The following is a 26,660-nucleotide window of genomic DNA, read 5'->3' as shown; positions in this document are numbered from 1 at the left end:
AGGAAACAAGATAGGGTTCTTCTGGGAGCTTGTTCTTTGTCTTGGAGCTGGTCACACAGATGTGTGCAGTTTGTGAAAAGTCATCAAGTTGTCGATATAGGTGCACTTCTTGACATGCGTATTGTGCTTCAACACAAAAATATTTTAAATATTTTTTAAATTAAAAGAAATACATTGATTTAGTAGATTCAGAGTGAGACCTAAGGATTTGCATTTCTAATAACCTTCCAGGTGATGTTGATGCTGTTGTTCCAAATGCCACATTGGGCAGCACTAAGCTAGGCCACTAGTGTGTCCAAATATACCTGAGAATTTCCAGGAACAGGCTCAGTAGACAAAGCATACTCCTATGGTGGCCTCCTTCCTGTAGCTCAGGTGAGGGTGACAAGATTGCTGAGCGAGACCTCCCTTCATTGTCTACAGAGCCCCATGTAGATGTGCTGGCATCTCCCCAGGCTCATGGCCTGACAATCTCCCAGCCATGAAGAGCTCTAGCTTTGGCATTCTCCAGGCCATATCCTATGAGCCACTATCTCAACTTGCATCAATAAGGCCTCTACTTATGCACCTGGAATGCTCTCCTCTGCTTCCTGAAACCTTCCACACCCTTCAGCTCAGTTCAGATGCTACTTCCTCCATGAAGCCTTCTCTTGGCCCCATCATGACTAATCCTTTCTTGGGATAGCCATGAGCCCACTATTTACACTGGACTATGAGCAAAGACAACCCTACCCTGCACCTCAGCCCCCTACGGAGGTGGAGATCTCCTCCCTCAATGTCAGTCTTCCGAGAATAGAGAAACTCAGTTGATGCCATCTCTGCCAAACAGCACCAGGCTTGGCACCTAGTAGGAGCTCACTACATATTTGCAGGATTAAAATATGAGCTCTTAGAATCAAATAGCTTTGAATCTGATTCCATTTTTCAGAAATATGACCTTGGTCACATTACTTGGTATCACTGGGCTGTTGGGGAGAACTATAGAAGAATGTAATGGGTGTGTGTGTTGAAGGTGTGAAGGTAGCCTTCAGAAAAGCATCTAATTCCTGCCCCCAGGAGCCTGTGAAAGTTACCTTATTAGGAAAAAGGGTCTTTGCTGACATAATTAAGTTAAGGATCTTGAGACAATATTATCCTAGACGTAAGGTGAGCCCTAAATCCAATGACAGGTGTCCTTATAAGAGAAGACCAGTGATGCAGAAGGGGACTGTGTGAAGACAGGCAAGATTAGAACACCTAGAGCCACTAGAAGCTGAAAGAAGCAAGGATTCTCCCCTAGAGCCTTCAGAGAGAGCATGGTCCCACCAGTACCTTGACTTTGGACATCTGGCCTTCAGAACTCAGAGAGAATAATTCATTGTTTTCAACCACCCAATTTGAGATCATTTGTTATGGCAGCTCTAGGAAACCAGCACAGTGGGGATCCAATAAATACTTGTTCTTTTGTCTGTGCGATCATCAAAGTCTGACATTAGTTCAAAGGCTTTTAATGAATATGAATTTTATACATTCAAATTTTATTTGACAAACACACAGCACTTACTGTATGTTAGATAATGTTTTGCAAATGTTTGCTTTGCAAACATTATTTCTTTAAATATTACGAAGACCCAAAAGGTCCCATGATTATTTTTTTCTTGAGAGAGAGACAGAGAGAGAACAGGGAGAGGGGCAGAAAGAGACGGAATCTCAAGCAGAATCCATGTCCAGCATGAAGCCCAACATGGAGCTTGATCTCATGACCCTGAGATCATGACCTGAGCAGAAATCAGGTGCTCCGAAAGTACAATGACTCTTTTCATCATTTTGCAGAGGAAAAACTAAGAAACAGAGAGCTTAAGTAACTTGCCCAAGGTTACAGAGCTAGTAAACTATGGAGCCAGGATTCGAACCCAGGCAGTGGCTCCAGAAAGTGAGTTCCTCACCCCAGCTCAAGTACTGGACTTGTTCCAGAATATAGATACCCGTCCAGCAGAGGATACGTGGCAGGCCTGCTAGGCCTACATTCTCTCCTGCTACTGTCCATCCTGCTGTGCAGCTCAGACCCAGCACTGCCTTCCTTGTACAGACCACACTTCACAGCTTATTCTGCAAGAGTAAATTGGAGGACTTCTGCTCAATGCCAATAGAAAAGTGGCATTTAATTCCACATTGGTTCCATCCAGCAGCTGTTCCGGTGGCCTCTTTCTTTACATTCGTACTTAATCTCTCATTTCCTGCATGTACTTAAAGGCTTCCTCAAAGAACATCATCACTGGAGACTAGAGGAGTAGGGAGCTTTTCTTGTTTCTTTTTGTGGGGCTGGCACACATGTCCCAGAAAAGCATAGCCTGGCTCTGTTGATGACACACAGAAAGTCGGGACCACAGTCCAGCAGGACCTTGTAGACAACGTTACAGGAATATAGTCAATAGGACAGGGTTTTCTGTTTAGCTACAAGAGTTGTTCTATGAAGCAGAAGACACATGAGATGAACTGAACAGTGCCCGTTACAGTCTGCGGATGTGTCACCTCCCTGCCAAGCCCACTCCACACTCACAGGTCTCTGGGGACATATGAATGCAATCTGCACAGCAGATACCCACAGAGGCAACATAGTGCAGCACTGGGGGAGGGGAGACAGAGTCATGGGCCCTGGGTCAAACCCTGGGTTGACCGCTTAGCCATCAGTGTATGTGACCTTGGGACAGTCCCTGAGTCTCCTGAGTTCTAGATCAGCAAATACAAGCAGCAACTATGAGCTTAGACAATAAAGTCTGCCTCTGCCATGGACTCCTTGCATGACCCCCAACTAGTTGTGGACCTCAAGTTCCTCTTCCATAAAATGAGAATAATGGTACCTAGCTTGTAGAGTTATTGAGCTGTTCAAATCCCGAAAGCAGCTACGTGATAGTTGTTTGCTCGTACATAAATTAGGATGAGAAGGCTGCCCAGCACAGTGAGTGACACCAGGGAGGAAGGATGACTAGATATTAGTACTTTCCTTCAATGACCTTATCTGTGGCCAGGCCCACTGCCAATATGAGTGTTGGGATCCAAAGGAGACAATGCTGGCTTTGTTTGAATTAAGTAAGAACACACAGGTGTTGGATACAACATCCTGATTCCCAGTGGACATTGGCAAAGACACATCTATGAGCTGTCCGCCCTATCATTCCCTTTCCTGGGAGGCACCTCCCTACCTGTGCTGTGGGGACAGTGATGGCTCCCAGGGTCAGGCCCACGAGACGTGACCATGGCCACCATTACTCAGTGGGTCTGTGGTAGGTGACTGGCCGAGGCAGAACTGGAACTTGGGTTTGGGACTTAAAAGAGAAGAACCCTCCAACTATTCTCCAGGAAGTAGGCTTGAGTTCTGCAACACTGGATATCCTGGTTCTCTGCCAGGAGGGTCTGCAGGAGTGGATGAGCCCAGAGGGAGGGGGGACGGGAAGGCAGAGGTGCAAAGGGACTGTGTGCAGAAAGGAGCCAAGGTGGAAGACAAGGAGGCCCCGGAGTGAGACCCAGTCTCACCAGTCCCTGGTGGCTGGGCACCACGAGGTAACTGGGAGTCATAATGATAAACTCCTTTTTGACTCTCTCAGTTAACAGGTTTATGTTACCTGCAAGGGAGGGAACTCCCACTCACTACAACATCCCACCCAGATCTCAGACTCAGCAGAGGACAAGCTTCACTCTTCCCTCCTCCCACCTGCCGCTCACCCAGCTCTGGCACCACCCAAATCAGATTAACCCAGAACGCTGTCAGAAACAGGTCAATCAGCCTTAAAAAAAAATCTCATTTAAAAATACGCCCAAAACAGAGCAGAGAGTAATTTTAGAGACTTTCTATAAAAATAAAATAAAAGCGGGGCTCCAGTCGACTAACTCTGATCTGGGTCATAATTTATGCCAAATTCATCATAAGACACGTGAAATTGAAAAGGCACTGTGGACTATCCACGCCAGATAATCTTCTATCACACACACTCTCAGTGGGCAAAATTATCATTTTTTATAGCCACCCGTAGATATTTTGAAAGCACTGTGGTAAAGTAAAAGGGAAAGAAATGAGCCACAAGGTATGCTGAGAAATAACTCATCCTGGAGACAGAGGTTTCTCAATCTCCCCCTGCCTAGCTGTGTGCCTTGAACATGTTCTCTCGTTCTGACTTAGCTTTCCTGTCTGTGAAGGAGGGTATAATAAATAGAAATAAGAACTTCATTTACCACCATCATCTACCTGCCAAAGTTGTTGGGGGATTCGAGTGAGCTAATAGCAAAGAATGCCTTATGGCAGATTCCAGGGAGAGTGGGAAAGAACACAGAAGAAGAAGGAGAGTCTATCAGATGAGGAGTAAAGACCATGCGGTAGACTAGCACTGCCCCCAAGCCCTGCCTTCTAGAACCAGTTTTGGGACTGCGGGGCTTGTGGGAAGACACAGCCCACTGAACTTCGAAAGTAATGGAATGGCTTCTTCCATGGTAACTCCTGGAGTATTCTTGATGGAGCAGCAGCAAGGGTATTTCAGTGATCCCTCCCTCTTAGAGACATCTTTTTCTCATGTCCTTTTTTGGCACCAGTCTTGGTGTCATATTTGGTCAATTCTTCCTCTCAAATAATAATATTACTAGCAGCTACGCTTATTGAGGATTTTTATCTGTGCTTTTCAGACATGGTTTTAAACACAGGTTTTACATACATCATCTCATTTAAGCCTCACAGATAAAAGCTACAAAATGAGTTATAATTATAGTCATATTACATCTATGAGAGCAGAGGCTCTGAAAATTAACTTGGCCAAGATCACCCAGCAGGTAATAGACAAGAGTTAGGATTTGAATCAAAGTCCTTTGAAATGAAAGCCATGAAATTGATCCTGCCTCTGTTTCCCCCATTACCTTTGCCTTGTGCTGAGTTAGCCCGTTATTATCTCCCTCTGGACCACTGCAGAACACTCTACCTCCCTAAGACCCCTCCCACCAGCTGCTATCAGATTCTTTTTCCAAAACCCAATTCCCCTTCTGCCTTGGCTCCCAGCCCTGACCAGGTAAACCACAGAAAATCAGGCGCTCTCAATAAATGATGGCCAAGTGAATGACATTTTTGCTTATGCTGCCTTAGCTTCCTTCCCTCTACAAAATTTGCCAGCTTATCAGTCAGGGTCTGACCCTTAACAGATTTATTCCATAAATACCCACCTCATGGGTCCACCCTGAATCACTCTCTCATCCACTCCCTAGGGCATCCAGTTCCCTGCGCCAGGAACACCCCTCTCTCAACTCCTCCAGTCATCCTGTCATCATCACCGATTTTAAGTTGAATGAATGGACAAGCAGCTCCTCCTGAATGTAAGCCATCGTTCTCTCCTCAGAGAGACTAAGCAGGGGACTCTTGCAGCTTCAGACCAGGGGCAGGTGTTTATGAAATACCCACACCAGGTTCTCGAGCATGTTCTACTGTGCTGTATAGTTACCTGTCTTTCTGGTCTGATCTAACCTGATCTTTTCCTCCTCGCAGGAAGGTAAATAGACTTTTGTGTAAACTCCCAGCTAAACAAGACCATTCCATCTTGGATTTATAAGGATACACGACGGGCTTCACTTTAGAGAGTTACAAATGCAAAATCCTTTATATTTTTGGCTCAGACACGGGATGCAAAGTGGAAAACTTCCCAGTCCAATAGCATGAGAAAAGGGAGGTCAGGATCGAGGGTCCTCCCTTTCTCGTTCACTCCTGCACTGGACCGGGACCCTGGATTCAAAACTCTCTACCCTTTCAAATGAAAGTATATACCTTGAATATGTTACTTTGTAGAGGACTTGCCATGAAGTCATCTGAATGACTTCAAGGTTAATGTATTAAGTTAGTTAAGCTAATGAGTAGGATTCCATTTCTCTCTCTCTCTCTCTCTCTCACTCCTGTACTCTCTCATTGTTGTTGTTTTTACATCTTCGGTTATGAAGATGTCTGCTTATGATCTGGCATTCATGAAATGCAGTGGCCCAGTAGGAAAAACCATGTCTGCTACATGCCCTTTATGGGGTAAAGTACCTATAAGGGAATCTGAGACCATTATGATATCTAGCAACTGGATGAAACAATTTAAAAAATGGGATGGTGGGGGAAAAAAAATCCAACACTCCAAGATCTTAAAGAATAATTCAATATTATATTCTTTAAGAAACCCAATCCCCGACCCCCTCCTCCAAAGGGTAATGCAGCTCTGCTCTGGTATACTATTGAGACTTTTGGGAATTTCTTTTTCCAAAGAAGTAAGTATTGATGAAGGTCAAGGGACAAGCAGGGCTAACACCCTCAGATTACAGCAGGATTTAAATTCTTCAGACGGCTCCTTCTAGACTAATAATGACGCCAGAGTTCAAAACCTGAGAATGTGTTGGATATAGGATACCTCTGACCTTATAATTTGAATGCAAACTTCTAAAAATATGGCTTTTCTTTGTAAAACAAGGGTGAGGAAACCTTTCTCTGAAACCTAGAGGAAGCAAAATAAAGCAACATATGGAAAGAGATTATAGGGTAACTAATTACATGATGTGCCTTAATGACACATGGATGCTTCACAGTCTTTTTGAAGATGCTGTTACAAATTCATATAAAACAACCGAATTCTATTCCTTTTGCATTAAAAAACTCCAAAGAAACTAAAACTAAAAACATGAGGTATTTGATTATTCAATAATATTTACACCAAGTCTACAAATAAAGGAAGAGGTACCTATCGAGAATAGTGAGCTTGTATCCCACATTAATAAATGAACTATTTTCTACTTCTGTCTTTTGGACTTCCAAATTTAGTCTTTCAAGCAGGGACATAAACAGTACGTAGTATTTGTTCAGATTCTCTTCAATGGCAACAGGGCTCAGAGTGATTTGTTTCATTACACTGAAACTTAAACTAATATAAAAAAATGGAGAACTACACTTCAAACTGTTTCAATGTCTTAATCTGAAATAAAAAAGTAAGAAAATTTTAATATAAATGTATCATAACGAAAATCTATAAACTGCCTATAATATAAACAAGTGTTAAAGCTCACTAAATACCTTCTCTCTCTCTCTGTCTCCCTGTCTCTCTCTCTCTCACACACACACACATACACACACACTGACATATAATCCTCTTATGAACAACAGTTGACCAGCTAAAGAAGATGATAAGGATTACTACAAATTTTATCATTTGTATATTGTAGTAATCAATAATAGCATTCAAATTTTCATAGTTTAAAGAACAATCCTAGAATAAGTCTAACATGAAGTCAATAAAAATTTAGACTGCCAAACCGTAATAGCAGATACTTCCCACAGACCATTTAAATTTTCATAATCTCGTTCCTGAAAACCCACACCCACAGACTTCCCAGTACAGGGAGTAGGACAAACAACAATACTCATGAAGGGTAAGGCACCATGCCATTAAAGTTCTGACAAGAGACCATCCCTCCTTTCCTTACACTTCAAGTCTTAGAACTGAAGCGAAGAGTTAGCCAGGTAAACATGGCAGGTCAGGACAGTCATTGTCCTCAGCAATGTGAAATTGTACTTTGTGGTAGGTCAAGGAGGGGTCAGTCTGTGAGTGCTGGCCTAGCCACCAGAGGTAATTATTAACTCACCTGAGAAAATTTATTTTTAACCCTAATTTTTACCTTTGGTTTGCACTTGAGAGTAATTCATTGCTCTCACCAGGAAAAAAAAAAAAAAGAAAGAAAGAAAGAGAGAAAGAAAAAAAAAAAAAAGAGGGAGGGGAAAAAAGATCAAGAATTGGAAAACCAGCATAGCACCATTGTTTGAATTCATTTCTTATAATCACATTCATTAACAACCTATTTAACCTGGCACAAGTGTTCCTAACTTCTGTCTCAATACTTTCTGCTCCTGTGCAATCCAATCACTTTGAATGTTATGTTTTAAAATACTCCATATATAAATAAAATACTGAATATAATACATATTTACTGTATCATGATTGACAAACAGTATTCTGCATGCCCATGTGAGTGTGTCTGGAGACAAACTGCCCCTCCCCATTGGGCACTTACCTTCAGGGAAAGCATTGGGCTGCACCACGTGGAGGAAGACATGCACCATTTTAAAGAGAACACCAATGGGCCCAGCTTTGTAAGAGTCTTTGGTCTCATAGTTCGTGGTCGGCAATTCAAATTCCAAACCATCAGAACCCTTTGTGGATGACAATGGCCCCAGGGCAGAGGTATCCCAGAACAGCTCCAGCAGCAGCAGGAAGCTGAGGAGGAGAGCCATGGCTAGCCAGATCCTGCACGCATGAGGTAGAGATGGGGGCCTCCGGTCTCAGAGGTTCTGGAAGCCTAGGATGAGACAGGAGTATGTGTTCCTGCTCCAAAGAGGCTCGGCAGCAAGTGCTGGGTGTGTGGAGTCCACTCTCTTCCCTGGCCGGGTTGGCATGCAACAAAGGCCGTCTGAGAATCTTTTTGTGGATCCGGGTCCGGGTCCGTGGGCTCAAGGCACCATCCCTGGTGGGAGAGAAAGGCAGCACTCAGTTCACACGCAGCCTGTCTGCCCCAGGAACCTCCAGAGAGGAGGCGGCACAGCTTAGAGGTAGCGCATCTGCCTAATCCGCTGCCTGGGAGGCAAAAACAGAGACTGCTTAGAGCTGCAGGGGCACAAAAGCCAGAAGGCCCCACCCCAGGGTCCAGATGCATAACGCAGACCTTGATGGGTTCCAGAAACACTCTATGCTGCAGAGAAGGCTGTTCAGCCTTAGGAAGGGAGACTTACTGAGCACTTACTATGTACCCAACACTGCTGTACATGCTGGGCCAGCTGGACCCTGTTGAAGGCATTATACCATTTACAGATGAGGAAACCTCTCCACAGAGGACTTCGGGGACTTGCCCCAGGGTCAGGGATGATTAACGGGGGGGGGGGGGGGGGGGCGTGTTACAATTCAAACCCCAGAGTTTTCCTTCAGAGCCCCTGCAAGACACCAGCACACCCACACCGTTCCTACAGAGTCATCTCTCTGGGGCTCCACGCAGGCCTTCAGAGGCCCCAGCCATAGACCAGAGGCTTATTTTTTCTCCAGATTGGTGCAGGTGTCCCTGCTTTCTGGAGACACATGTTATCTGCTTTTTCTTCTACTCATTTGCTCACTGACCTTATTTCAGAGATCTGCCTCTCCACCTCATCCCCAACCCAAACTAAGACCTCAGGGGCAGAACCAAGCTGTCTAAGGCTAGGTTACACTGGAATTTACCTTTCTAACATGTCCACCAGGTAATCCTGAAAGAAACCTTTGCCCCCAAGTAACTACCTGGGAATTACAGGTCCCAGGGATAAGAGACAGGGCAGTAACTACCAGGGAATTACAGGTCCCAGGGATGAGAGAGAGGTCCCCACCACCCTTCCTGGGAGGAAGAAACAGGAATGTGAGAAGCAGCTATCAAGCCAGTGTATAGCTAAGGCAAGAGACCCAGAGGGCCTCCAAAGTAGACCCTGTCCACTTGTGTTTCTAGCCCCAGAACTGAACACAAGACAGGGCAGAGTTGGGGTTCAGTAAGTACCCCTCAGTGTAAAACTGAAAAAGCCAAAATGACTGATTTGCTTATGCTACTGCGTAGAACTAGGTGCATCAGAATGCAACATCGGAGAGGAACTGGGATGCTCTGCACCTATTCTATTCTGGGGTCAGGAGCACCCTGATTATATTCTATTTTGTACATGAGTTACACACTTAGTAACTTTCAAAATAAGGGCAGGGTGCTCCTAAAACCCACTGTGCAATGGGGGAAAGAGGGTCTTCAAGAGAGTGACACATTGCACAAGGGGCCAGAGGGCCTACAACTTGTATTCTACCAAGCTGTAGAAAGTTTCAGATGAAAGGTGCAAATGCATGAGCTGTTTGAGTGAAGATGTTAATTCATATTTAATCCCCTGGATATTGCCTCATCTTCTAAGTCTTGTCCTACCCGGGTTACTTCTGCACAGAACTCCCAAAAGAATGACTCTAAGCTCTCCACATCTAATCATGGGCTTCTCAGAGCATTTACAGCTCTCAGTGCCACCTTGTTAACCCTGAATCAGCTTCCTGTCAGCTCTCCATCACACCATGGATACACCAGGACCCTGGTAACTGTTTCCAAAGGGCATTCTCCCTTCCAGGCTTGGCTGCTGCAGCTCCCCCACCCCCCACTTGGGCTCTGGAATGCTAGCCTTTCACTGGTTCTGGTCAGAAGTCACCCCTGTGTGCAGTCAAACAGAGGCCTGCTCTGCTCCATCTTCAAATAGTTTCCAGAGAGGACAAATGAGAAAGAAACAAAGCCAGCTAGCCTTTACAAAGCCACTGTCTGGGAGTCTCCGGGGCTGCACAGGGCAGGAGAGGGAGATGAAAGGTGAGGGTGGCTGTGTTATTCAGGACTAGGACTACTGACTGGCATTAGACAGGCAGGCAGGCATGCACATGCACACTACACACACCACACACACTAGCACATACCACACACCACACCACACACACTAATACACACCACACACACCCCACAAATACACACACCACACACACTATCATACACCACATGTACACACACCACACACAACACACACACTAACACACAACGCACAATCGTACACCACATGTACACACACCATACACACCACACAACACACACACTATACATACATACATCACACACACTAGCATACACCACACATATACACATCACACACATTAACACATGCCACACACACTAACACACTCCATACGTATTCACACCACACATACACACACCACCCACATTAACACATACACCACACACTGACACACACCACACATACACACACTGGCACATGCCACACACGCTAAACACCCTAGCACACACCACACACACTAGCACTCACCAAGCACACACCACACACACTAGCACACACCACATATACACCAACACATTAACATACACCATACACACTACACATACATACACCACACAAAACACAACAAACATACATATAACACACACTATCAGACATATACACTACACACTGATACACTGCATGTATACATACCACACATATACATACCACACACACTGACACACTCCACACATATGCAAAACATATATACGTACAACACACACACTCATATAAATATCATATAAAATACAACACATACACACATTACATGCCCTCATCTTGTTTCCTGCTAAAGCACAGGCAGGGAGCACAGCAGCTGGAAGGATTAAAGGCTCAGCTGCTAAGAAAGGCTAACTTCCTGGTAATGCCACCACACCTCAGCCAGGGATGAGGAGAAGCACAGCAGGAGAGAGATGGCAAGAGGCCTGTGAAGAGCTATGAATAAACAGTTTCAAACTCTCTCTGGGAAAAAGCAGGGGAAGGCAAATCCCAAGTGAAATGCAGCCCCACTCACTGCTGCGAAGCTGGAAGTGCCAATTAAGCTAGGCAGCACCTAGAGCTACGTGTCCAGATTTCTTCACTTCTTGCTCCAAAGTGTCGGTCCCTCTCACATTTAGAAGTAAATGTTAATACTAAAATCTCACTACTTAGGAAACACTAGATAATACAAGTCAAGGCAGAAGAGAGGTTGTGGAACCTCACCTGTTAACCTCACTGGGTAGCAAGAGCAGCTGGGGCAGCTCCTGGGACTGCCAGCATAAAACACAAGCCAGTTCTCTAGGACCAGGAGCTGCATTGGCATAAAATGCATATTTATTTATTTATTTATTTATTTATTTTAAGATTTTATTTATTTATTTGACAGAGAGAGATCACAAGTAGGCAGAGAGGCAGGCAGAGAGAGAGAGAGGAGGAAGCAGGCTCCCTGCTGAGCAGAGAGCCCGATGCGGGACTCGATCCCAGGACCCTGAGATCATGACCTGAGCCGAAGGCAGAGGCTTAACCCACTGAGCCACCCAGGCGCCCCAATGCATATTTATTTAAAATGCTGGTTATCAGACCTAATTTCTGGGGACCGGGCCCATTAATCTGCATTTTTAACACTCTTCCCAGGTGATTGATTCTCAAGACAACTGAAGTTTGAGAACCAGCACTGGCCCCGAGTACTCACTCACCTAGCTTATTCAGGCCACTTTGCAAAGACATCTTTGGTTTCTCAAATGCAACTGCAAGACAACAGATGCAAGGAAGACTGCCCCAAATGCCCTTCTTATAGTGCATTAAACTGATCGATCCCAGCTGCTGTGGAATGGTCTCTGACTTGCTCATCTCTGTGCCTGCCAGAGCCAGGCACACAGTAGGCACTTGATAAAGGGTTGCTGAAATAAAACAGTGAGGGGTAGAGAGAGAATTGACCTGAAATAATCCTTTCTACCCATTTCAAAATTGTATGGAACATTTATTAGCTTGGAACATTTATTCCAAGCCTCTGGAAGGGAGATGTTGGAGTGTTTGTAGCTATTCCCACGATATAGGCAGCAGACTGTATCTTTACTGGCTTTGCCCATGGCAGAGCTACTGGTCTACCATTCTGGGGCCATGCCTTCTGCTGGGACCCCCAACTTTGCAGGGCTTTGGGAACTGCTTCCTCAGGGGCTACTCCTCACACAGGCACCAGACTAATCAATAAAGGCGATCTCACCATTTTTCTGACTTATGGGGTACCGGTTCCTGGTTTCCATTCCAAATGCGTTGAATTCAAGCTTGGAAGGTGGCCCGAGAATGTGAATTTTGAGCAAATACTTCACATGATTCTGAGCTTGATTCCAGAAAATGGCACTTCCACAGTTTGAAAGCAAATATGGTGACCATCTAGCTTCATTTCTCCTTCTTTCAGAAGGATCTTTGTATTGAATGTTTGTCAGCTGCGATTTCGGGGGTGGGGGAATGGACTGCTCAACTTCTGAGCCTACCTTTGTGAGTCTTGTAGGCAGAACTCCTGTTTTTATTGTGAGGACAGCCAAGGTGCCCAAACTGTGGTCTGGGGGGTGCCTCAAACCCACCAAGCGGATGCCTATTCCTCGGCTTGTCAATGAGGGGCACACTCAATCAGAGGCAGTCTCTAACTCAGTCTAGCAGTGATGGCACAGTGCCAGCAGCCATAGCCAGAGTCTTGCGGTGGCAGCCGTGGCCACACACCAGTTGAGGGTCCTGTTGTATGTCCTGCATGAGCTCCTGAGCCTAGCTGGCCAGTCTTCCTGTCACTACCTAATACCCAGGCCTTTTTCTGCTAAAATTACCCAGAGTTGGCTTCTATCATTTGTAACAAACCATCCTGACCCTTAACAAATCTGAAATAGCTCTTGGTCCCCTGCAAAACCTTTATCCTTCATATTTTAAACAATGCCAATAAAATAATACTTGGTTTAAAGTCTTATTCCTTTGACCTGTCCTTTGATGCACTTGTTTACTGTGCTGGAATGCACAGAATAGTCCCATATGGAAATCATAAGGAAGTTCATTAAAAAAAAATTATGGGGACATATCAAGGAAGCAAAACAAAACTAAAGAACGTTGCTGAAGTGACAAGAGGCCACACGTTTGAGACAGGGCAGGAGTTTCCTGTTCCACTCATTTGTCCAGTGACTTGAGCAGTGGCTTATATTCTCCCTGCTTTCCTGTGCTTGTCTGTGAAGTGGGGTTTTGAATAAGGCTGGAGGGTTAGACAGGAGTAGATACAGCACCAGGCAGCCAGCTGGCCGTCAATAAAGGGCCTGAACCGCCTGCCACTGCCAGCATCAGTCCTCCATGCTCCACCATGGCCCTGGGCTCACCTTGACAGAACAGCTCCAGAGGACACTCACAAAAAAAGGAAGAAAGAAAAAGTAGTAACTTCACACACAGTGTGAATCCACGGCGATTCCCATACTCGTTTTTGAGCCACAAAAAAACCCAGCAGCCGGGTAAGGTTCAACCCAGCATACAATGGCAGATGTTTGAGTCTCCAGTGGGGCGTTCAAGGACGACCCCCCACCCCCTCCCATCATTCACCTGTGTGTCTTAACGAAGGTCAGCCGCTGCCCACAGGCACCGTGGAAAACCTTTCTGGATCAGAGCTTGGGCGGGAGAGAGGTCAGCAGCCGCCTGGGGTTAAGGCTCAACCTGTTGCTGCAGGAAGCTTGGGGCGCCGGCTTTCCTCAGCCTTTCCCTCCCACCCACCGCCAGGCCGGGCTCCTTCCTGCCCTCTCCCCCTCCTCGGCAGGAGGCTCTCCCGGGCTGCGGGACACAAAAGAATGGGCGGCTGGGCGGGCGCGGGAAGCGAGGAGACTCGAGGAATCCGCCGCCGCCTGGGGGAGGGGGTTGCCGGAGTAACTTGGCTGCCCCGTACGGCCGCGCGGGATCCCCGCCACAGCCCCCGGAGGCTGCATCGGGGGCGCCAGGGAGAGGGGGAACCGGAGCGGTGTGCCACCCCCTCGAATCCCCTCCCCGTCTCGGAACGGGCTTTCAGGGAAACTGACCTTGGGCCCCCGCCTCTCTCGCACCTCGAAGCTTCTTCCTCTGTCCACGCTTCCCTTTGTTGTCCCAGACGGCGCCGAACTGGCGAGGTGCGTCCAGGGCACTCAGCTCTCCACCCGGCAATTACCGTAGGTCCCCTAACTGTGCACACAAGGGGGTGGGGGCTGCGTCAAACCAGGGATGCGTGCGCTCTCCTATAGACGTGGGGACACTGCCTCCAGTGGCTCCCCCCGGACCCCCCTCCTGCTATGGTCTATTGCACCGCGTACTCCGTTTGGAAAACCAGGGAGAGGTGACCCCTTTACATCCCCGGCAGGGCAGGCTCAGTGACTCGTGCCCTCAGGGCACCCCCAGCACTCCCCTCCTCGCAGAACAGTTCTCAAGCCCCTGACGAGTCTCCCCCTCTCAGAGAGTGAGCCCGCGGCTTCGGGGGTCCCGGTCCCGCTTGCTTGTGTCCTGGTACCTGGCGAGCCACAGCCACCGATTCCCCTCTTGTGGCTGGAAAAAAGACCCACCGCGGAGACACCAGGGAGCCGGCAAAGTTTGCGCGCGTCCGCGCTCTGTCTGGAACTCCGGCTGGCGGGGCGCCCGGACCACCTCGCCCACTTTGCAGTCCCCCGGCTCCCAGGCAGCTCTCAGGGCTCGTACTACCTGCCCCGGGGCCAGGGGACTGGGCGTGGAGGGCTGGGAGGAGAGCGGCACTGAGCGAGCCCCTCCGTTCCCGATTTGTCGCCCCCAGCCTTCTGCTCAGGCCCCCGCAGCCTCCGCTGACGCCCCCAGGCTCCGGGATGAGGACGCCTCTACTCACCGCGCGCCGGGTCCAGCTCCAGTTTCGGGCCCCGCTGCCGCCCGCCCTCCCCTTGCAACGGCGTTAGCCCAACTCGTCCGGCTCATGAATGATTTATGAGCCGCTTCGGGGACCACCGGGACGGCTTCCAGAGAGGCGGCCCTGCAGCCCCGCGGGCGGTCCAGCCCCGCGGGACGCGCCGGGCCGGGAAAGGCGCCGGCCCTGGAGGCGCGAGCGAGGCCTGCCCGGGGTGCCCGCGGGGACCTGTTGCGGCCTCCCCTGCTCCCGGGCGGGGACTTGCAAACGGAGCCTCCGGAATGGCAATGCTACTTAAGTCAACTCACCCCCAGCCGGAGAGCTGAGCGCGCGGCCAGATGCCTGCCCAGCACTTGGTCTGTATTTTAAAGAAAGCTAAGCCGGGGGTTCTGGATGCGCTCCCGACTGGACCCGCGAGGCAGCTTCCCGGCCCGGAGGTACCCACCTGGCCTGGGCTGCATGTATTTCCTGAGGCGGGAGTCCGGCTCACCCAGCACGCCCTTCTTACAGCACCCGCGTCTCCCTCACCTAGGAGAGCTCTCTACTTGGAATGCCATTCCCCTTCTAAAAACTCCTCCTCTCGCTGGTTCCAACCCAGACAGGCTTTCGTGACCCCACCCCACCCCACCACCCCCCGCCCCTCGCCCCAGCTGCTTTAGAGCTTCTATTGCCGGGTCCCAAATGACTTATTCTTTTCTAATTCACCCAAACAAAACCAAACCCAAATAATTTGGTTCCTTTGTATATTATGTACCAATCACGATGCTCGTGGCCGGAGCTGTAAAACTTACAGAAATCAGTCCTTGCCCCCACGTATAGGTACAGGCATCCACTGTAGACCGGAGCACAACGCACTTTAATTATTTGGTTCAGATGTGGGCCGAGAGTCCCCTGTCATCCCATCTTCACCTCTCTGCCAAGCTGCCAAGCTGAGACGGTGGACACCATCCATAAGTACTCACTCTGTCTCCTAACCTAACTGCATTCACCAGTGTGCCCCTTGCGCCTGGCTCACCACTTCCAGTTTTGAATGGAGAATACTGTCTGTGGAAAACGTGAGACTTACAGAAGAAGAGCACTGCCAGGATGGCGTCTAGCACTCGGTTGACGGTTCACGTTTGTGATGCGGAGGGATGGATGGACAGGTGGATGGGTTGGACTGTTGGACAGGACAATTTCCACCAAGGTTCTCACTAACCCCAGAATCTAGCATAAAACCTGTGCTGGAAGGAGCATTGTTTAAAGTTTAAATTGATCTTGTATGTGCCTACTTCTAGGACAATAAATGCCAGGTCAGGAAACTTCTGAAAAGGGCACTAGAGGCACCGCAAATTTAGGTGGTCGTATAATCAGGCCTGATGTTTCCACCCTGAAGCCCCTGCTGGTCAGGGGCCTCTGCTTCTGCACTGGCAGAGGTCCCCAGCACTTCTCCAAGGCAGCCGTCTGAGGACTCTGGAGAGGGTACTCCTTCCCTCCTAATAGCAGTCAAGTCAACTTGCATCAGATGTTGACCCTGTCCCTTTTTATCACTGTGACTTTGGCTCCTTAGCTTCCTTGAGCCCGTTTTTTTGTCTGCAAAGTAAAGACAGTTATGCCTCCCAGGGCTCTTGTTTACTGTTAGTAATAATAATAAAAATAACAATGACAACAGTAGTAGGAGTGAGCACTAACACTCAGTGAATGCTTCCTCTGAATGAGGCACTATGCCCAGAGCTTTAAGTGCATGATTTTGTGTTATCTTAGCAACAAAGACAGCATACGATCTCCATCTTAAAGATAAGGCTAAAAACATGTTCAGTCTTTTGCCTGAGGTCCCAGAGGTAGTAAGCAAAGTGCTAAATTTGAACCCAGATCTGGCTCCAGAGCCCATTATTGCCCAAGCACACCAGAGTACCGAGAGATAACATAAAACCCTCTATCCTGCACCCCCTGATTGACAATGTCGTGTGGCACTCCAGCATCACATTGAAATGATTGGCCATCTGTCTTCCTGTAGGCACCGAATGCTTCAACTGTTTTTATCCATTTTCATATGCCTCCCTCCCTCCATCACCAACTCTATGTGGACCATTGGAGGCGTTCAATAAGTGAATGAGTGAATAATAAACAGAACGCAATATTAAGATCTGTTCTAAGCAGCCTTAGGCAGACAGCAACATAGGACTTAATGATTTATTTTGTTCAATTCAGCTTGGAGTTCTAATGCTACCGTCCTGCTATCTAGCACAACTGAATTCCTCTGTCATCTGTTACATGCGACTGGAGGATGTAATATTATTCCTATATATCCATTTAGTCATCAGGTGCAAAACTTAGGTCTCCTTTCTGAAATCACTCCTCATTTTTCCTGCCCAAATGAAATCTAAATACGAGGCAGCCCGACATCCTAGGGAGAGCAGGGAGATTCATTCAAATGCTGTCACTAACTGCCAGTGTGGTCCCTGGTAAGTCCTGTAACCCCCATGGGCTTCACATGTCCATAAATCCAATAGCCTGGCTCAGGGACTGGATATGGCTTAGAGGCTACCATTTTGGATCCTGCAGATATGGGATATTGTCATCAACACAGGAAGGTCTATTAGATAGTGCTGGTTTAAATAGTGAACCATAATAAGGGGGAAATGACAGCAGGACTGGGGTAAGTAACTGAAGTTTCCACAGAAATTATCAGGGTGATGGAGCATTAGAAATAAAGTGTTGAGATTAATCATTGTCAGAGTATACAACACTGGATCATTCAACAATCCTCAATCTTTGACAAGCCGTTCCTTATGAAGGACTTTGGATAGTCTTTTCTGAATCACTAAGACTAAAACAAAATAGGTGAGTGAATATATTATTCTAATTAACCTGACATTTTCCACCATGAATAACTAGCCCCCCCCAACTCCCCACCAAAATATGTGCTTGTATGACCAACAAACATGGCAACATGTGACCCTTTAGGAAATCACATTTGTATCATCTCAGCATGGGCTGCCCTGCCTTCTTAAGTCTGAAATTTGTGTAAGAGACAGCTCAGGAGAGAGGGAGAAGTTAAGCAAGGGGCGGGGAGAGAGAGGATTTGTTCCAAACCGAAATTCCACTAGTTTTCAAGGAAAAGGCTTCATGTAAGCCAGGGTTCGCCTATAAATGTTTCACCTCATGCTTTCCTATTCTTTTTGCCTTTTCTCCCCTTGCCTCTGGGCTTAGAAACCACACATCGCTTTGCTGATGTTTACTAACCAGAAGCCAAAAAAACATGTTCCTTGTAGTTCAACAACCGTCGGGTAAGATTTGTAACTCATTCATCAAGCCCACTGTGTAGTAATTCCAAAGGTGGAGGAAAAAAATTTCAAACCAGTTTGGGCAAAGAGGAAGAAAGACAGAGCAGGGGCCAGACCAGGGCCAAGGCCAGTACCTCCGCGCCTGGATTCCGAACCTGGGAAGTTGGAAAACCCCATCACACTTACTGGAGGCTGGCGCAGGGTGGTTTTATATTTTATGTGCTGGATCTGCCTTCTAGTAACAGTTTCAAATAAATGCTTCATCTCTAGGGCTGGCTTTCATCTGCTCCTTTCCTTCTGACATCATTTTTAATATGCACGAACTCAAATGGGGCTTCCTAATTTGCCTTTGGTGACTGCGTGGGGAAAAATGAGAGCAGCAGAAGGAAAGGGAGTTATAAAGCGTTAGGATACTTGATCTCATTTTCTCAAGGAGGGTGAGGTTCTTTCCCCTAAATGTTTGGGCTGAGACTAGGGAGGGAGGGAGGCAGAAAAGTTCCACAATTTCTAGTTCTATAGTCATCGGTTTTTAAATTGTATCTCCTAAAAGGCTCACCCAGGAACTTGCAATATATACGATATTGAAACTTATTACGATTCCACTAAGAAGTGTTTTACCCCTCTGGGAATGATTGCCATTATTACTTCCTTCTAAGAATTTGCACTTATCCTCTTCTCAGTATCTGAAAGCATGTATTAGCCATCTGTTAGTCATCCATTCAGTAATATTGATGCAGCCCCTACTACAGAGGTCAGGAGCTAAAGAGTCCAGTTACTCTGACCCAGAATACACTTAGGGGAAAACAAGAAAACTTTCCTCCAGCACTGTCTTTCCTCTTATTTACCCCTTGCCTATTTTCCTCATCGTAAGACTTTTTTTTTTTTAAAAGAATTCTCCTTTGTTTCATACTCTGTCTGCTACTTAAGCTATAATCAGATATGTATTTTAGGCACAATAAACTATCTGCTAATTAAAACACTCACTTTGTCCAGAGCAACTAAAATGTTAAATTATAGCCCCCTCCAACGTTGAGGGCATTATGCCAAGCGAAATAAGTCAGAGAAGAGAAAAACAAATTCTGTATGATCTCACTTACATGTGGAATCTAGTAAAACCAATTCATAGAAACAGAGGTCAGATTTGCGGTGGCCAGGGGCGGGGGCTGCGTGTGGGGGGAAGAGGGTGAAGGTGGTCAAAGGGCACAATCTTTCACTTGTAAGATAAATAAGTCCAGAGGATGTGATGTGCAGAATGGTGGCTCTAGTTAACAATACTCTATTGTGTATTTGAAAGTCACCAAGCAAATAGACCTTAAAAGTTCTCATCACAGGGAAAAAAAAAAAAATTTCTCAGTAAAACCGGAAAACATGAAATAAAATAAAAACTATGAAATACGATATAAAGAGTTCTAGTTCCATTTAGCTACTTATTCCACAGGATGAAGAAGGAACAGTGATCTGTTGTTGTACGGTGGGGGAGGCATGGGATGTGGGACTTGAGCAGATGGGAAGACAGTCCTTGCTCTGCTCATTCATTCATTCATTCACTCACTCACTCATTCATTCTTTCCTACATTGCTTAGCCGCACAGTCCACAGGTATTGACTGAGCACCTTCTGTGGGCCAGACTGAGCAGCGAAACAGCAGAGAATAAAACAAAGGGGTAAGCCCTCGCCCTCCCAGAGCTCACTCCCTTATAGGGAACACAAAGCGTGAAAGCCATCAAATCCATACTCATATTCGCTATATACCCTTGAATAAGCTACTTAACCTATGTAACTTCAGTGTCCTCACCCACAAAATAGAGGTTGTGCAAAGCATAAATGAGCCAGCGTATGCAACATGCCTGGCACAGAGTTAGCGACAAATGTCAACTCTTATATCTGCTTTTTCTATTTCTTTGCCAAACTCTCTCTCACCCTCAGCCCCCACCCCTCTTTTTATTTCCAATCTCATAGATTAGGAGTGTGGGGCTGTTGGAACCGCGAGTTAAATCCGCTTCCCACAGATACTTACAAATTATGCCCCAGGGATTTGCAAGGATCCAAGTCAGAAAAAACAGATTCGGCACATATTCTGATCTCTGCCCTGTAGAAAAAGTGTCCAACACTTGGAAATGAGCAAAGGAGAAGACTGGCGTTTTTTTTCAGAGGGAGGGGCATGTCTAAGGGACCCTCAGGGAATTACTGGATTCTATAGAGGCATGTACCTGTCTTGTTTCTATCAACTAGGCTGTATCACAAGTCTGTGAGGATAGAAATGAAATTGTAGAACACCGATGACAATGCAAATGAATGTTCTCCATGAAAGATAATTTCATTTCTACCCTGTAGAAAAGATGACCCCAAACACAACATTTTAGTACCCTATAGGCTGGTGACAGGCTTTGCAACTGCTGGCAAATAATCATTTTGGCATTCCCAATTGTGTATATAAATGTCTGCTTTTCAAAGTGTCCTCTGAACAGGTCCCAACATCTTACTGGTTCTCTCATTAATTACTGAACTGAGTAAAACCTTTGACATGTGTCCCCTATATATTTACATGCAATATTTTTCATTCCTTGAACATTATAATTTGGAAACCCTAATGGAGCTTATTGACTTCTAGGGAGACAAATAGCAAATTTTAACATGAGTTAATTTTGTTAATGAAAACTTCAATAAATGCTGGAAAGGTGAAATTCTAAACCATTGTATAGATTCTAATAGTATAACAACAGCCCATTCACTGGGACAAAGATGCTGTAAGCGGCACCCCAAAGTTCCTGCCAACTTCTCCCCCAAAGCCTCCCTGCAACAGCCCCATTTAGAGCAATCTTCGACCCAAGTGCCACTGCTAAGGACAAAGGGAAAGCTTTCAAAAAGTTAGATCACAATAAACTCTTTTTAAATGCTGCAAACCCAGGGAAGCCCAGGTGGCTCAGTGGGTTGAAGCCTCTGCTTTCAGCTCAGGTGATGATCCCAGGGTCCTGGGATCAAACCCCACATTGGGCTCTCTGCCCAGCAGGGAGCCTGCTTCCCTTCTCTCTCTGTCTACTTGTGAGCTCTCTCTGTCAAATAAATAAATAAAATCTTTGAGAAAAAAAAGCTGTGAATCCAGGATGATTTGTTTCTTAAGTTTAAGGTTCTTAAAGACAAGGAACGTGGTGTTTTAGACCATATGTATAAATGTGGTTCTCGGCTCCATTCTCCGCATTCAAGTGGACACCTCCCCCATGAAAGATGGGGGCATGCCGAGGAAGGACGAGTTTGGTGAAGTATGTGTGCAGGAACTGTGCTCAGAGATGGGCTAATTCCTTCCAATAACCTGGGTGAAACCTGGGAGAGAGTTCCAGAGTCGTTTTCATTATGGAAGGAGGAAAAACTTACAAAGTGACAAAATTATTCTAGATCATGGTGTGGTTTTTTTTGTTTTGTTTTGTTTTGTTTTCTTTTTGGTTTTGTTTTTGTATTTTTAAATTGGACACTCTTGACATTTTGAGCTGGCTAATTCTTTGTCTCGGGTGGTCCTGGGCATTCAGGGTGCTCAACAGCACCTCTGACTTCTAACCACTGGATAGATGTAACAGTCCACCTCCCAGTTGTGACCACCAAAAAGATTCAAAACCTGGAGTTTGTTTGTTTGTTTGTTTGTTTGTTTGTTTGTTTTTAAAGCAGGGGAAAAACTATTGATTTTGGGAAGATTTTATCAGATATATTTAAAGAGGGACTTCCTGGTATCAGATTTGGCAAATGCTAAGAATTTTGGATATAAACTGAAACATATACATCACCCAAACCACTTGACCCATCATGTTGGGTACCTGGCCCTGGGGAGCCAGCCCTCACATTGACTCCACATCACCCCCAATGAGAGAATTGCAAACTGAGTTATATCAGGAAAGTAAATTGCCTATTTTTATGCCTCCTGGAGATATTCACAATGTCCTGTGCTGGGTGCTGGGTGTTGGGTGCTTGGTGCTTGTTCTGAGTATAACCTATAGCCCCTGAAGAAACTCGACAGTTTTCTTAGAACTTTTGAGCAGAGAAGCATTCAAGGAAAAAAAAGAAAAAAAAGAATAGGATTGTTAATATTTCCCAAGACCTAATGAGAAAGGGCCTGGCATATTCCAGGACCTCAGCAGATCCTAGAGAAAAACAGGGGAATAAGGTGAAGCTCGAACCTCATAAGGAGGCAAATAAATGTAAGCAGGAGTGAGACGGTGCTGCAAGGTAGGAAAAGTAGGTCTGGTTTGTGTCCTTGTGGCTGGCGTTGATTAGCTATCTGCTATCTGTCAAGCACAGAGCAACGTACTTTCCATACATTCCCTTATTTGATTAACCCTCCTAAAGGAGCACTGTTACTCCCATTTTCCAGAGAAGGAAACAGGCTCAACACCTGGGGCAGTACTTTGTTGGTTTCATAATAAGAATAAAAATTACCATTTACCAGGGTAACCGTTACTCTAAATATCTCATTTACTATTTAAGGTAATTGTAGGAAGTAGGTATTATCCAAGCAAATCAAACAAAAGTCTGTTGCCCATTTGTTACGTATCAGGATGGCTCTAGGTGGTAGGCACGTAGTGGCAGACGGGCCCTGCCCCCACCAAGTGTACAGTATAGGAGGGAAAACAGACGCTGACAAATGCTTACAGGTGGGATGATTCCTTTCACAGTCCCGACTTCTGCCTCCGTGCAGTGAGCTCCAACGCAAGAATTCAGAGGGCAGCCTTCAGACCTAGGACTGGAAGTAAGCGAGCTTTTAATGAGCATTAGTCTGTGTCAGTCAAGATCTGTCCTTGGAACTTGGGGACACAGAGGTGACTTCAGCCCTACCCCAGTGAGAAGCTCTTAGCGTGGACCTGGCTGGTTGTATATGGTCGTTGCGCTGTTCTGCTCTATTAAATGGCAAAGTAACAGTGCGGGTAGGGAAATAATTTTACAAGAAACTGTAAAAGGAATGAACAACACAATTCTGGATCTGTTGGATTCCAAAAAAGCAACGCTGATAAACCTGGAAAAGCAGGGCCGTGGAAAAACTGAGCCAAGGTTAGGGGTTTCTAGAGCTGAACTGGGACAAAAGAATTACCAACTTGCAGAAAAAAACAACCATTCGTATGCACATCATTCTGCAGAATGTTTCAGAAGCCACCTAACGGTAAAAGTGCTAAAATGCATACAACCAAAAAGAGGAAAAATTAAAGTTGAATCCTAAGGAAAAAAAAATCCCCTGGTAAGGAGCCCTATAGACGCAAGGAATACTAATGAACATTGTAAGCATGCACCGAAGTAAAATTTAAGTCAGTAAAATTACTGAAGCCGAGTAATAGGTATCAGGGGTTCTATTTCATACCAGTTTGAAATTTTCCACTACAAAAAGGTTTTAAAAAAAAAAAAGAAAGAAAGAAAAAAAAGAAAGAAACAACCAAGGCAATCAATGGCTGGGAGAAATAGGAAGTGGAACTGGGGTCTGTCCTTGAGCTGCGGTGAGGTCAGCATGGTTGCCGCGGGTGAGGCCGAAGGGCTGAGTTGAACGCGGGGTGGAAGACCAGTCAACAGGCAAGGAGAGTGATCTGTCTCGTCTTGGCTAAATTCATCACATTGGTTCTTACGGAAGGACAATGGCAAATGCCTGGGAAGTTTAATAAACAAGGGCCAGCTCCCTCTTGGTTGTGGCCCGGAGAGTAACACAGATTCTGGGATCACACACTGTGGAACAGATCGCCTAGGTTGGAGTCTGGCTCTGGCGCCCCTAACTCCATGTGCCACCTTGGCCGGATTACCTAACACCTGTGAGCCTCAGTCCCCCTCACCTGTAGAGTTAACATCGGTAGTGCCTCTGGGTTTTGAGAACATTAAATGAGATACGCTATATACTGGAGGGTTCCAGGGAGAGCTGGTTCTCTCCCCCTGATCACTGCACCTCTGATTATTTATGGCAGGACAGTGATCCTTCTTTAGGTTCTACCTTGCTTTCTCGCATCTCACAGGTCTGAGGCTGGTTGCATTAATCAGAGAAAGGGATATCAGAAAGACATTGGGGCTACAGGTTATAGGATGGCTCTGACATCCCAACCCCCAACCCCTACCCCAAGAAGGCAGCTCTTCACTTAATCTGTACTAGAAGGTATAAGAGGGTCACACTATCTCCATAGCCATCCCCACCATGGAAAACAATCCAAATGTGTCCTACCGGTCTCCACATGCATCACTACAACCAGAACACTTGTTTGAAAGCAAAACCTATTTAGTATTCTTCCATTTGCCAGAGTTTTCTATCTCAATAGTCCTACACAATCTCCCAAGAAATTCAACCTTACCTATATTTATTATTTGTTATTTGTAGAGTTGTCCAACTCAAAAGCCCTTTTCTGGGTGACACAGACACCCTTTTGTGGGGAGTACTAGTGGGTCAATCCAACATCTTCCACCACAAAAGTCAAACATTATCTTCCATTGACCTGTCATGCACTCAAGGGATGGTCCTACCCAGGCCTGGCCAGTTGGCCACTCCTGCCCCTGACTTAGATTCTGGAGTATATGTGATGCGGCAAATAGGGCCAATCAGACCAAGGGAGGGTAGCAGTGATGGTGCTGTGGAGGGCGACAGGTGCCAACAGCCACGTCCTAGCCAGACTGTGTGCACTGCCCTTGGATCTGCTTCTGCTCTCCAACCTCCTGACCAGACCAGGAACCATCTGACACACTTCCAGTTTATTCCTTCTCTGGCTAAGATTGGCCAGAGTTGCTTCCTGTTAATGCCTGATTGATGAAAATGCTCCCTCTACCATCTCCTTTGCCTTCCCTTTCCTCTCCAGTCCATGTCTTTCTTGCCAGTCCCATGGCGACGGTGCTAACTCAGCCACTCTGCATGTATGCTGGAAGTCTCTGCCTTTGAGCAAATTGCTTAGGCGAGGACTTGGGGAAGGTGATCGAATGAGTCCTAAGGTTCAGGATCAGATCCCAACTTTACTTAACACGTTGATTTTGTTCCTCCATGGAGTTGGGGCATAGCTATGAATTTTTAAAATACTGCATTACAGTATGATTTGTCTTAATTAATGAACTTTTGGGCACCTACTAGTATTTTGTGCTGGCCCTTGCATGGCTCTGTGCAATACTGGTCAGGACCAGAGCCCACCCACACATTTCCCTTCATTCACTAAACAAGTTTTTCAGGGCTCTGCTCTGCACCTGATTATACTAGGCTTTAAGCACACAGAGATGATTAACACCAAGTCCAGCCCTCAAAAATGTCACCATCTCATGGGGGAAACAAATAAGGGGCATTTTGATTTCTAGATACACCAACAGAGGCAGAGGTCAAGATAGGTATGGCTACGAAAATGGCAACAATAAATATGAGTCCAGCCCTGAGGGGACCAGGAAAAGGCTCCCATGGGGCTGTTGGTGCCAATCCTTTGGAATGAGATGTTCACCAGCTAGAGAACAAGAAGCACATTCTGAGCTGAGGAACGAGCATAGCCAGGTATGTTCAGATTCAGTTCATGATACGGTGGTGCTGGATTGTAATGTGCCTGGAACATGGTCTTAGAGAAAAGGAATAAAGAGATGAGTCTAGACCAGAAGAGTAGAAGAGGTCAGGCTGTGAAGAAGCGTGGATGCCGTGCCAAGGGATCGTTTCAGACGGTGTTAAGACCTATGGAGAAAACCAAACTGAGTGAAGTAATGGGCCAAGGACACGAGGGGGGAGTTTTTCCGAAGTCCTGTCCAGATTTTAACTAGGTGGAAATCTCTTCGGCCCCAGGGCCTGTGGGCCAATGCTCCATGCTACCTGGGGTCGGGAGCTGAGAGTGCTGGACCTGACCCTTCCTCGGGCCAGAGCATGGACTTAGGGATTTACCTCCTGCCTCTGGGCTCCCACTTCCTCCTTCAAGAGAGAAATCTCTAAGAATCTTCCCAGGATCTGACACTCTGATTCATGCTTCTCCGCAAGCTCAGCACCATGTCCAAGCCACGTTGTGATTTGTAGGGAGTTTCATATTTTCACTTGGGAGACAGCCATTAAATGGCTTGTTAGTACACACACTGTCCTGCTACTCTGCATCTCCCTTCAGTCAACCCATCCTGAATTTTAAACTGAAGCCAGGAGACCCGTGGTGGGCCTCAGTGTGAGTGTCTGGATATCATTAAGAGGTTTCTAAGAGCTTATCCTGCGC

The 26,660-nt window shown here is 46.3% G+C and overlaps 1 protein-coding gene across 19 annotated transcripts in view; it reads right to left on the bottom strand.

Annotated features, from left to right (window-relative positions):
* Positions 1–26,660, bottom strand: part of PROM1 (prominin 1) — a 134,594-nt gene that overhangs the window by 95,385 nt on the left and 12,549 nt on the right. For 2 of the 19 annotated variants that reach the window (XM_059165080.1, XM_059165078.1), the window contains 4 exons: positions 23,134–23,224; positions 20,513–20,584; positions 14,410–14,548; positions 8,047–8,496 (listed from right to left, as the gene is read on the bottom strand). In XM_059165080.1, the coding sequence (XP_059021063.1) occupies positions 8,047–8,266 (220 nt within the window). In that variant the 5' untranslated portion in view covers positions 8,267–8,496; positions 14,410–14,548; positions 20,513–20,584; positions 23,134–23,224. The other 17 variants (XM_059165134.1, XM_059165105.1, XM_059165126.1 and 14 more) reach the window with 15 other exon arrangements.

Source organism: Mustela lutreola, chromosome 1 (assembly GCF_030435805.1).
Source record: "Mustela lutreola isolate mMusLut2 chromosome 1, mMusLut2.pri, whole genome shotgun sequence".
In the NCBI taxonomy this organism is placed as follows: domain Eukaryota; kingdom Metazoa; phylum Chordata; class Mammalia; order Carnivora; family Mustelidae; genus Mustela; species Mustela lutreola.
Note: the sequence above shows the minus strand (reverse complement) of the source record. Positions and strands in the feature narration are given on the sequence as shown.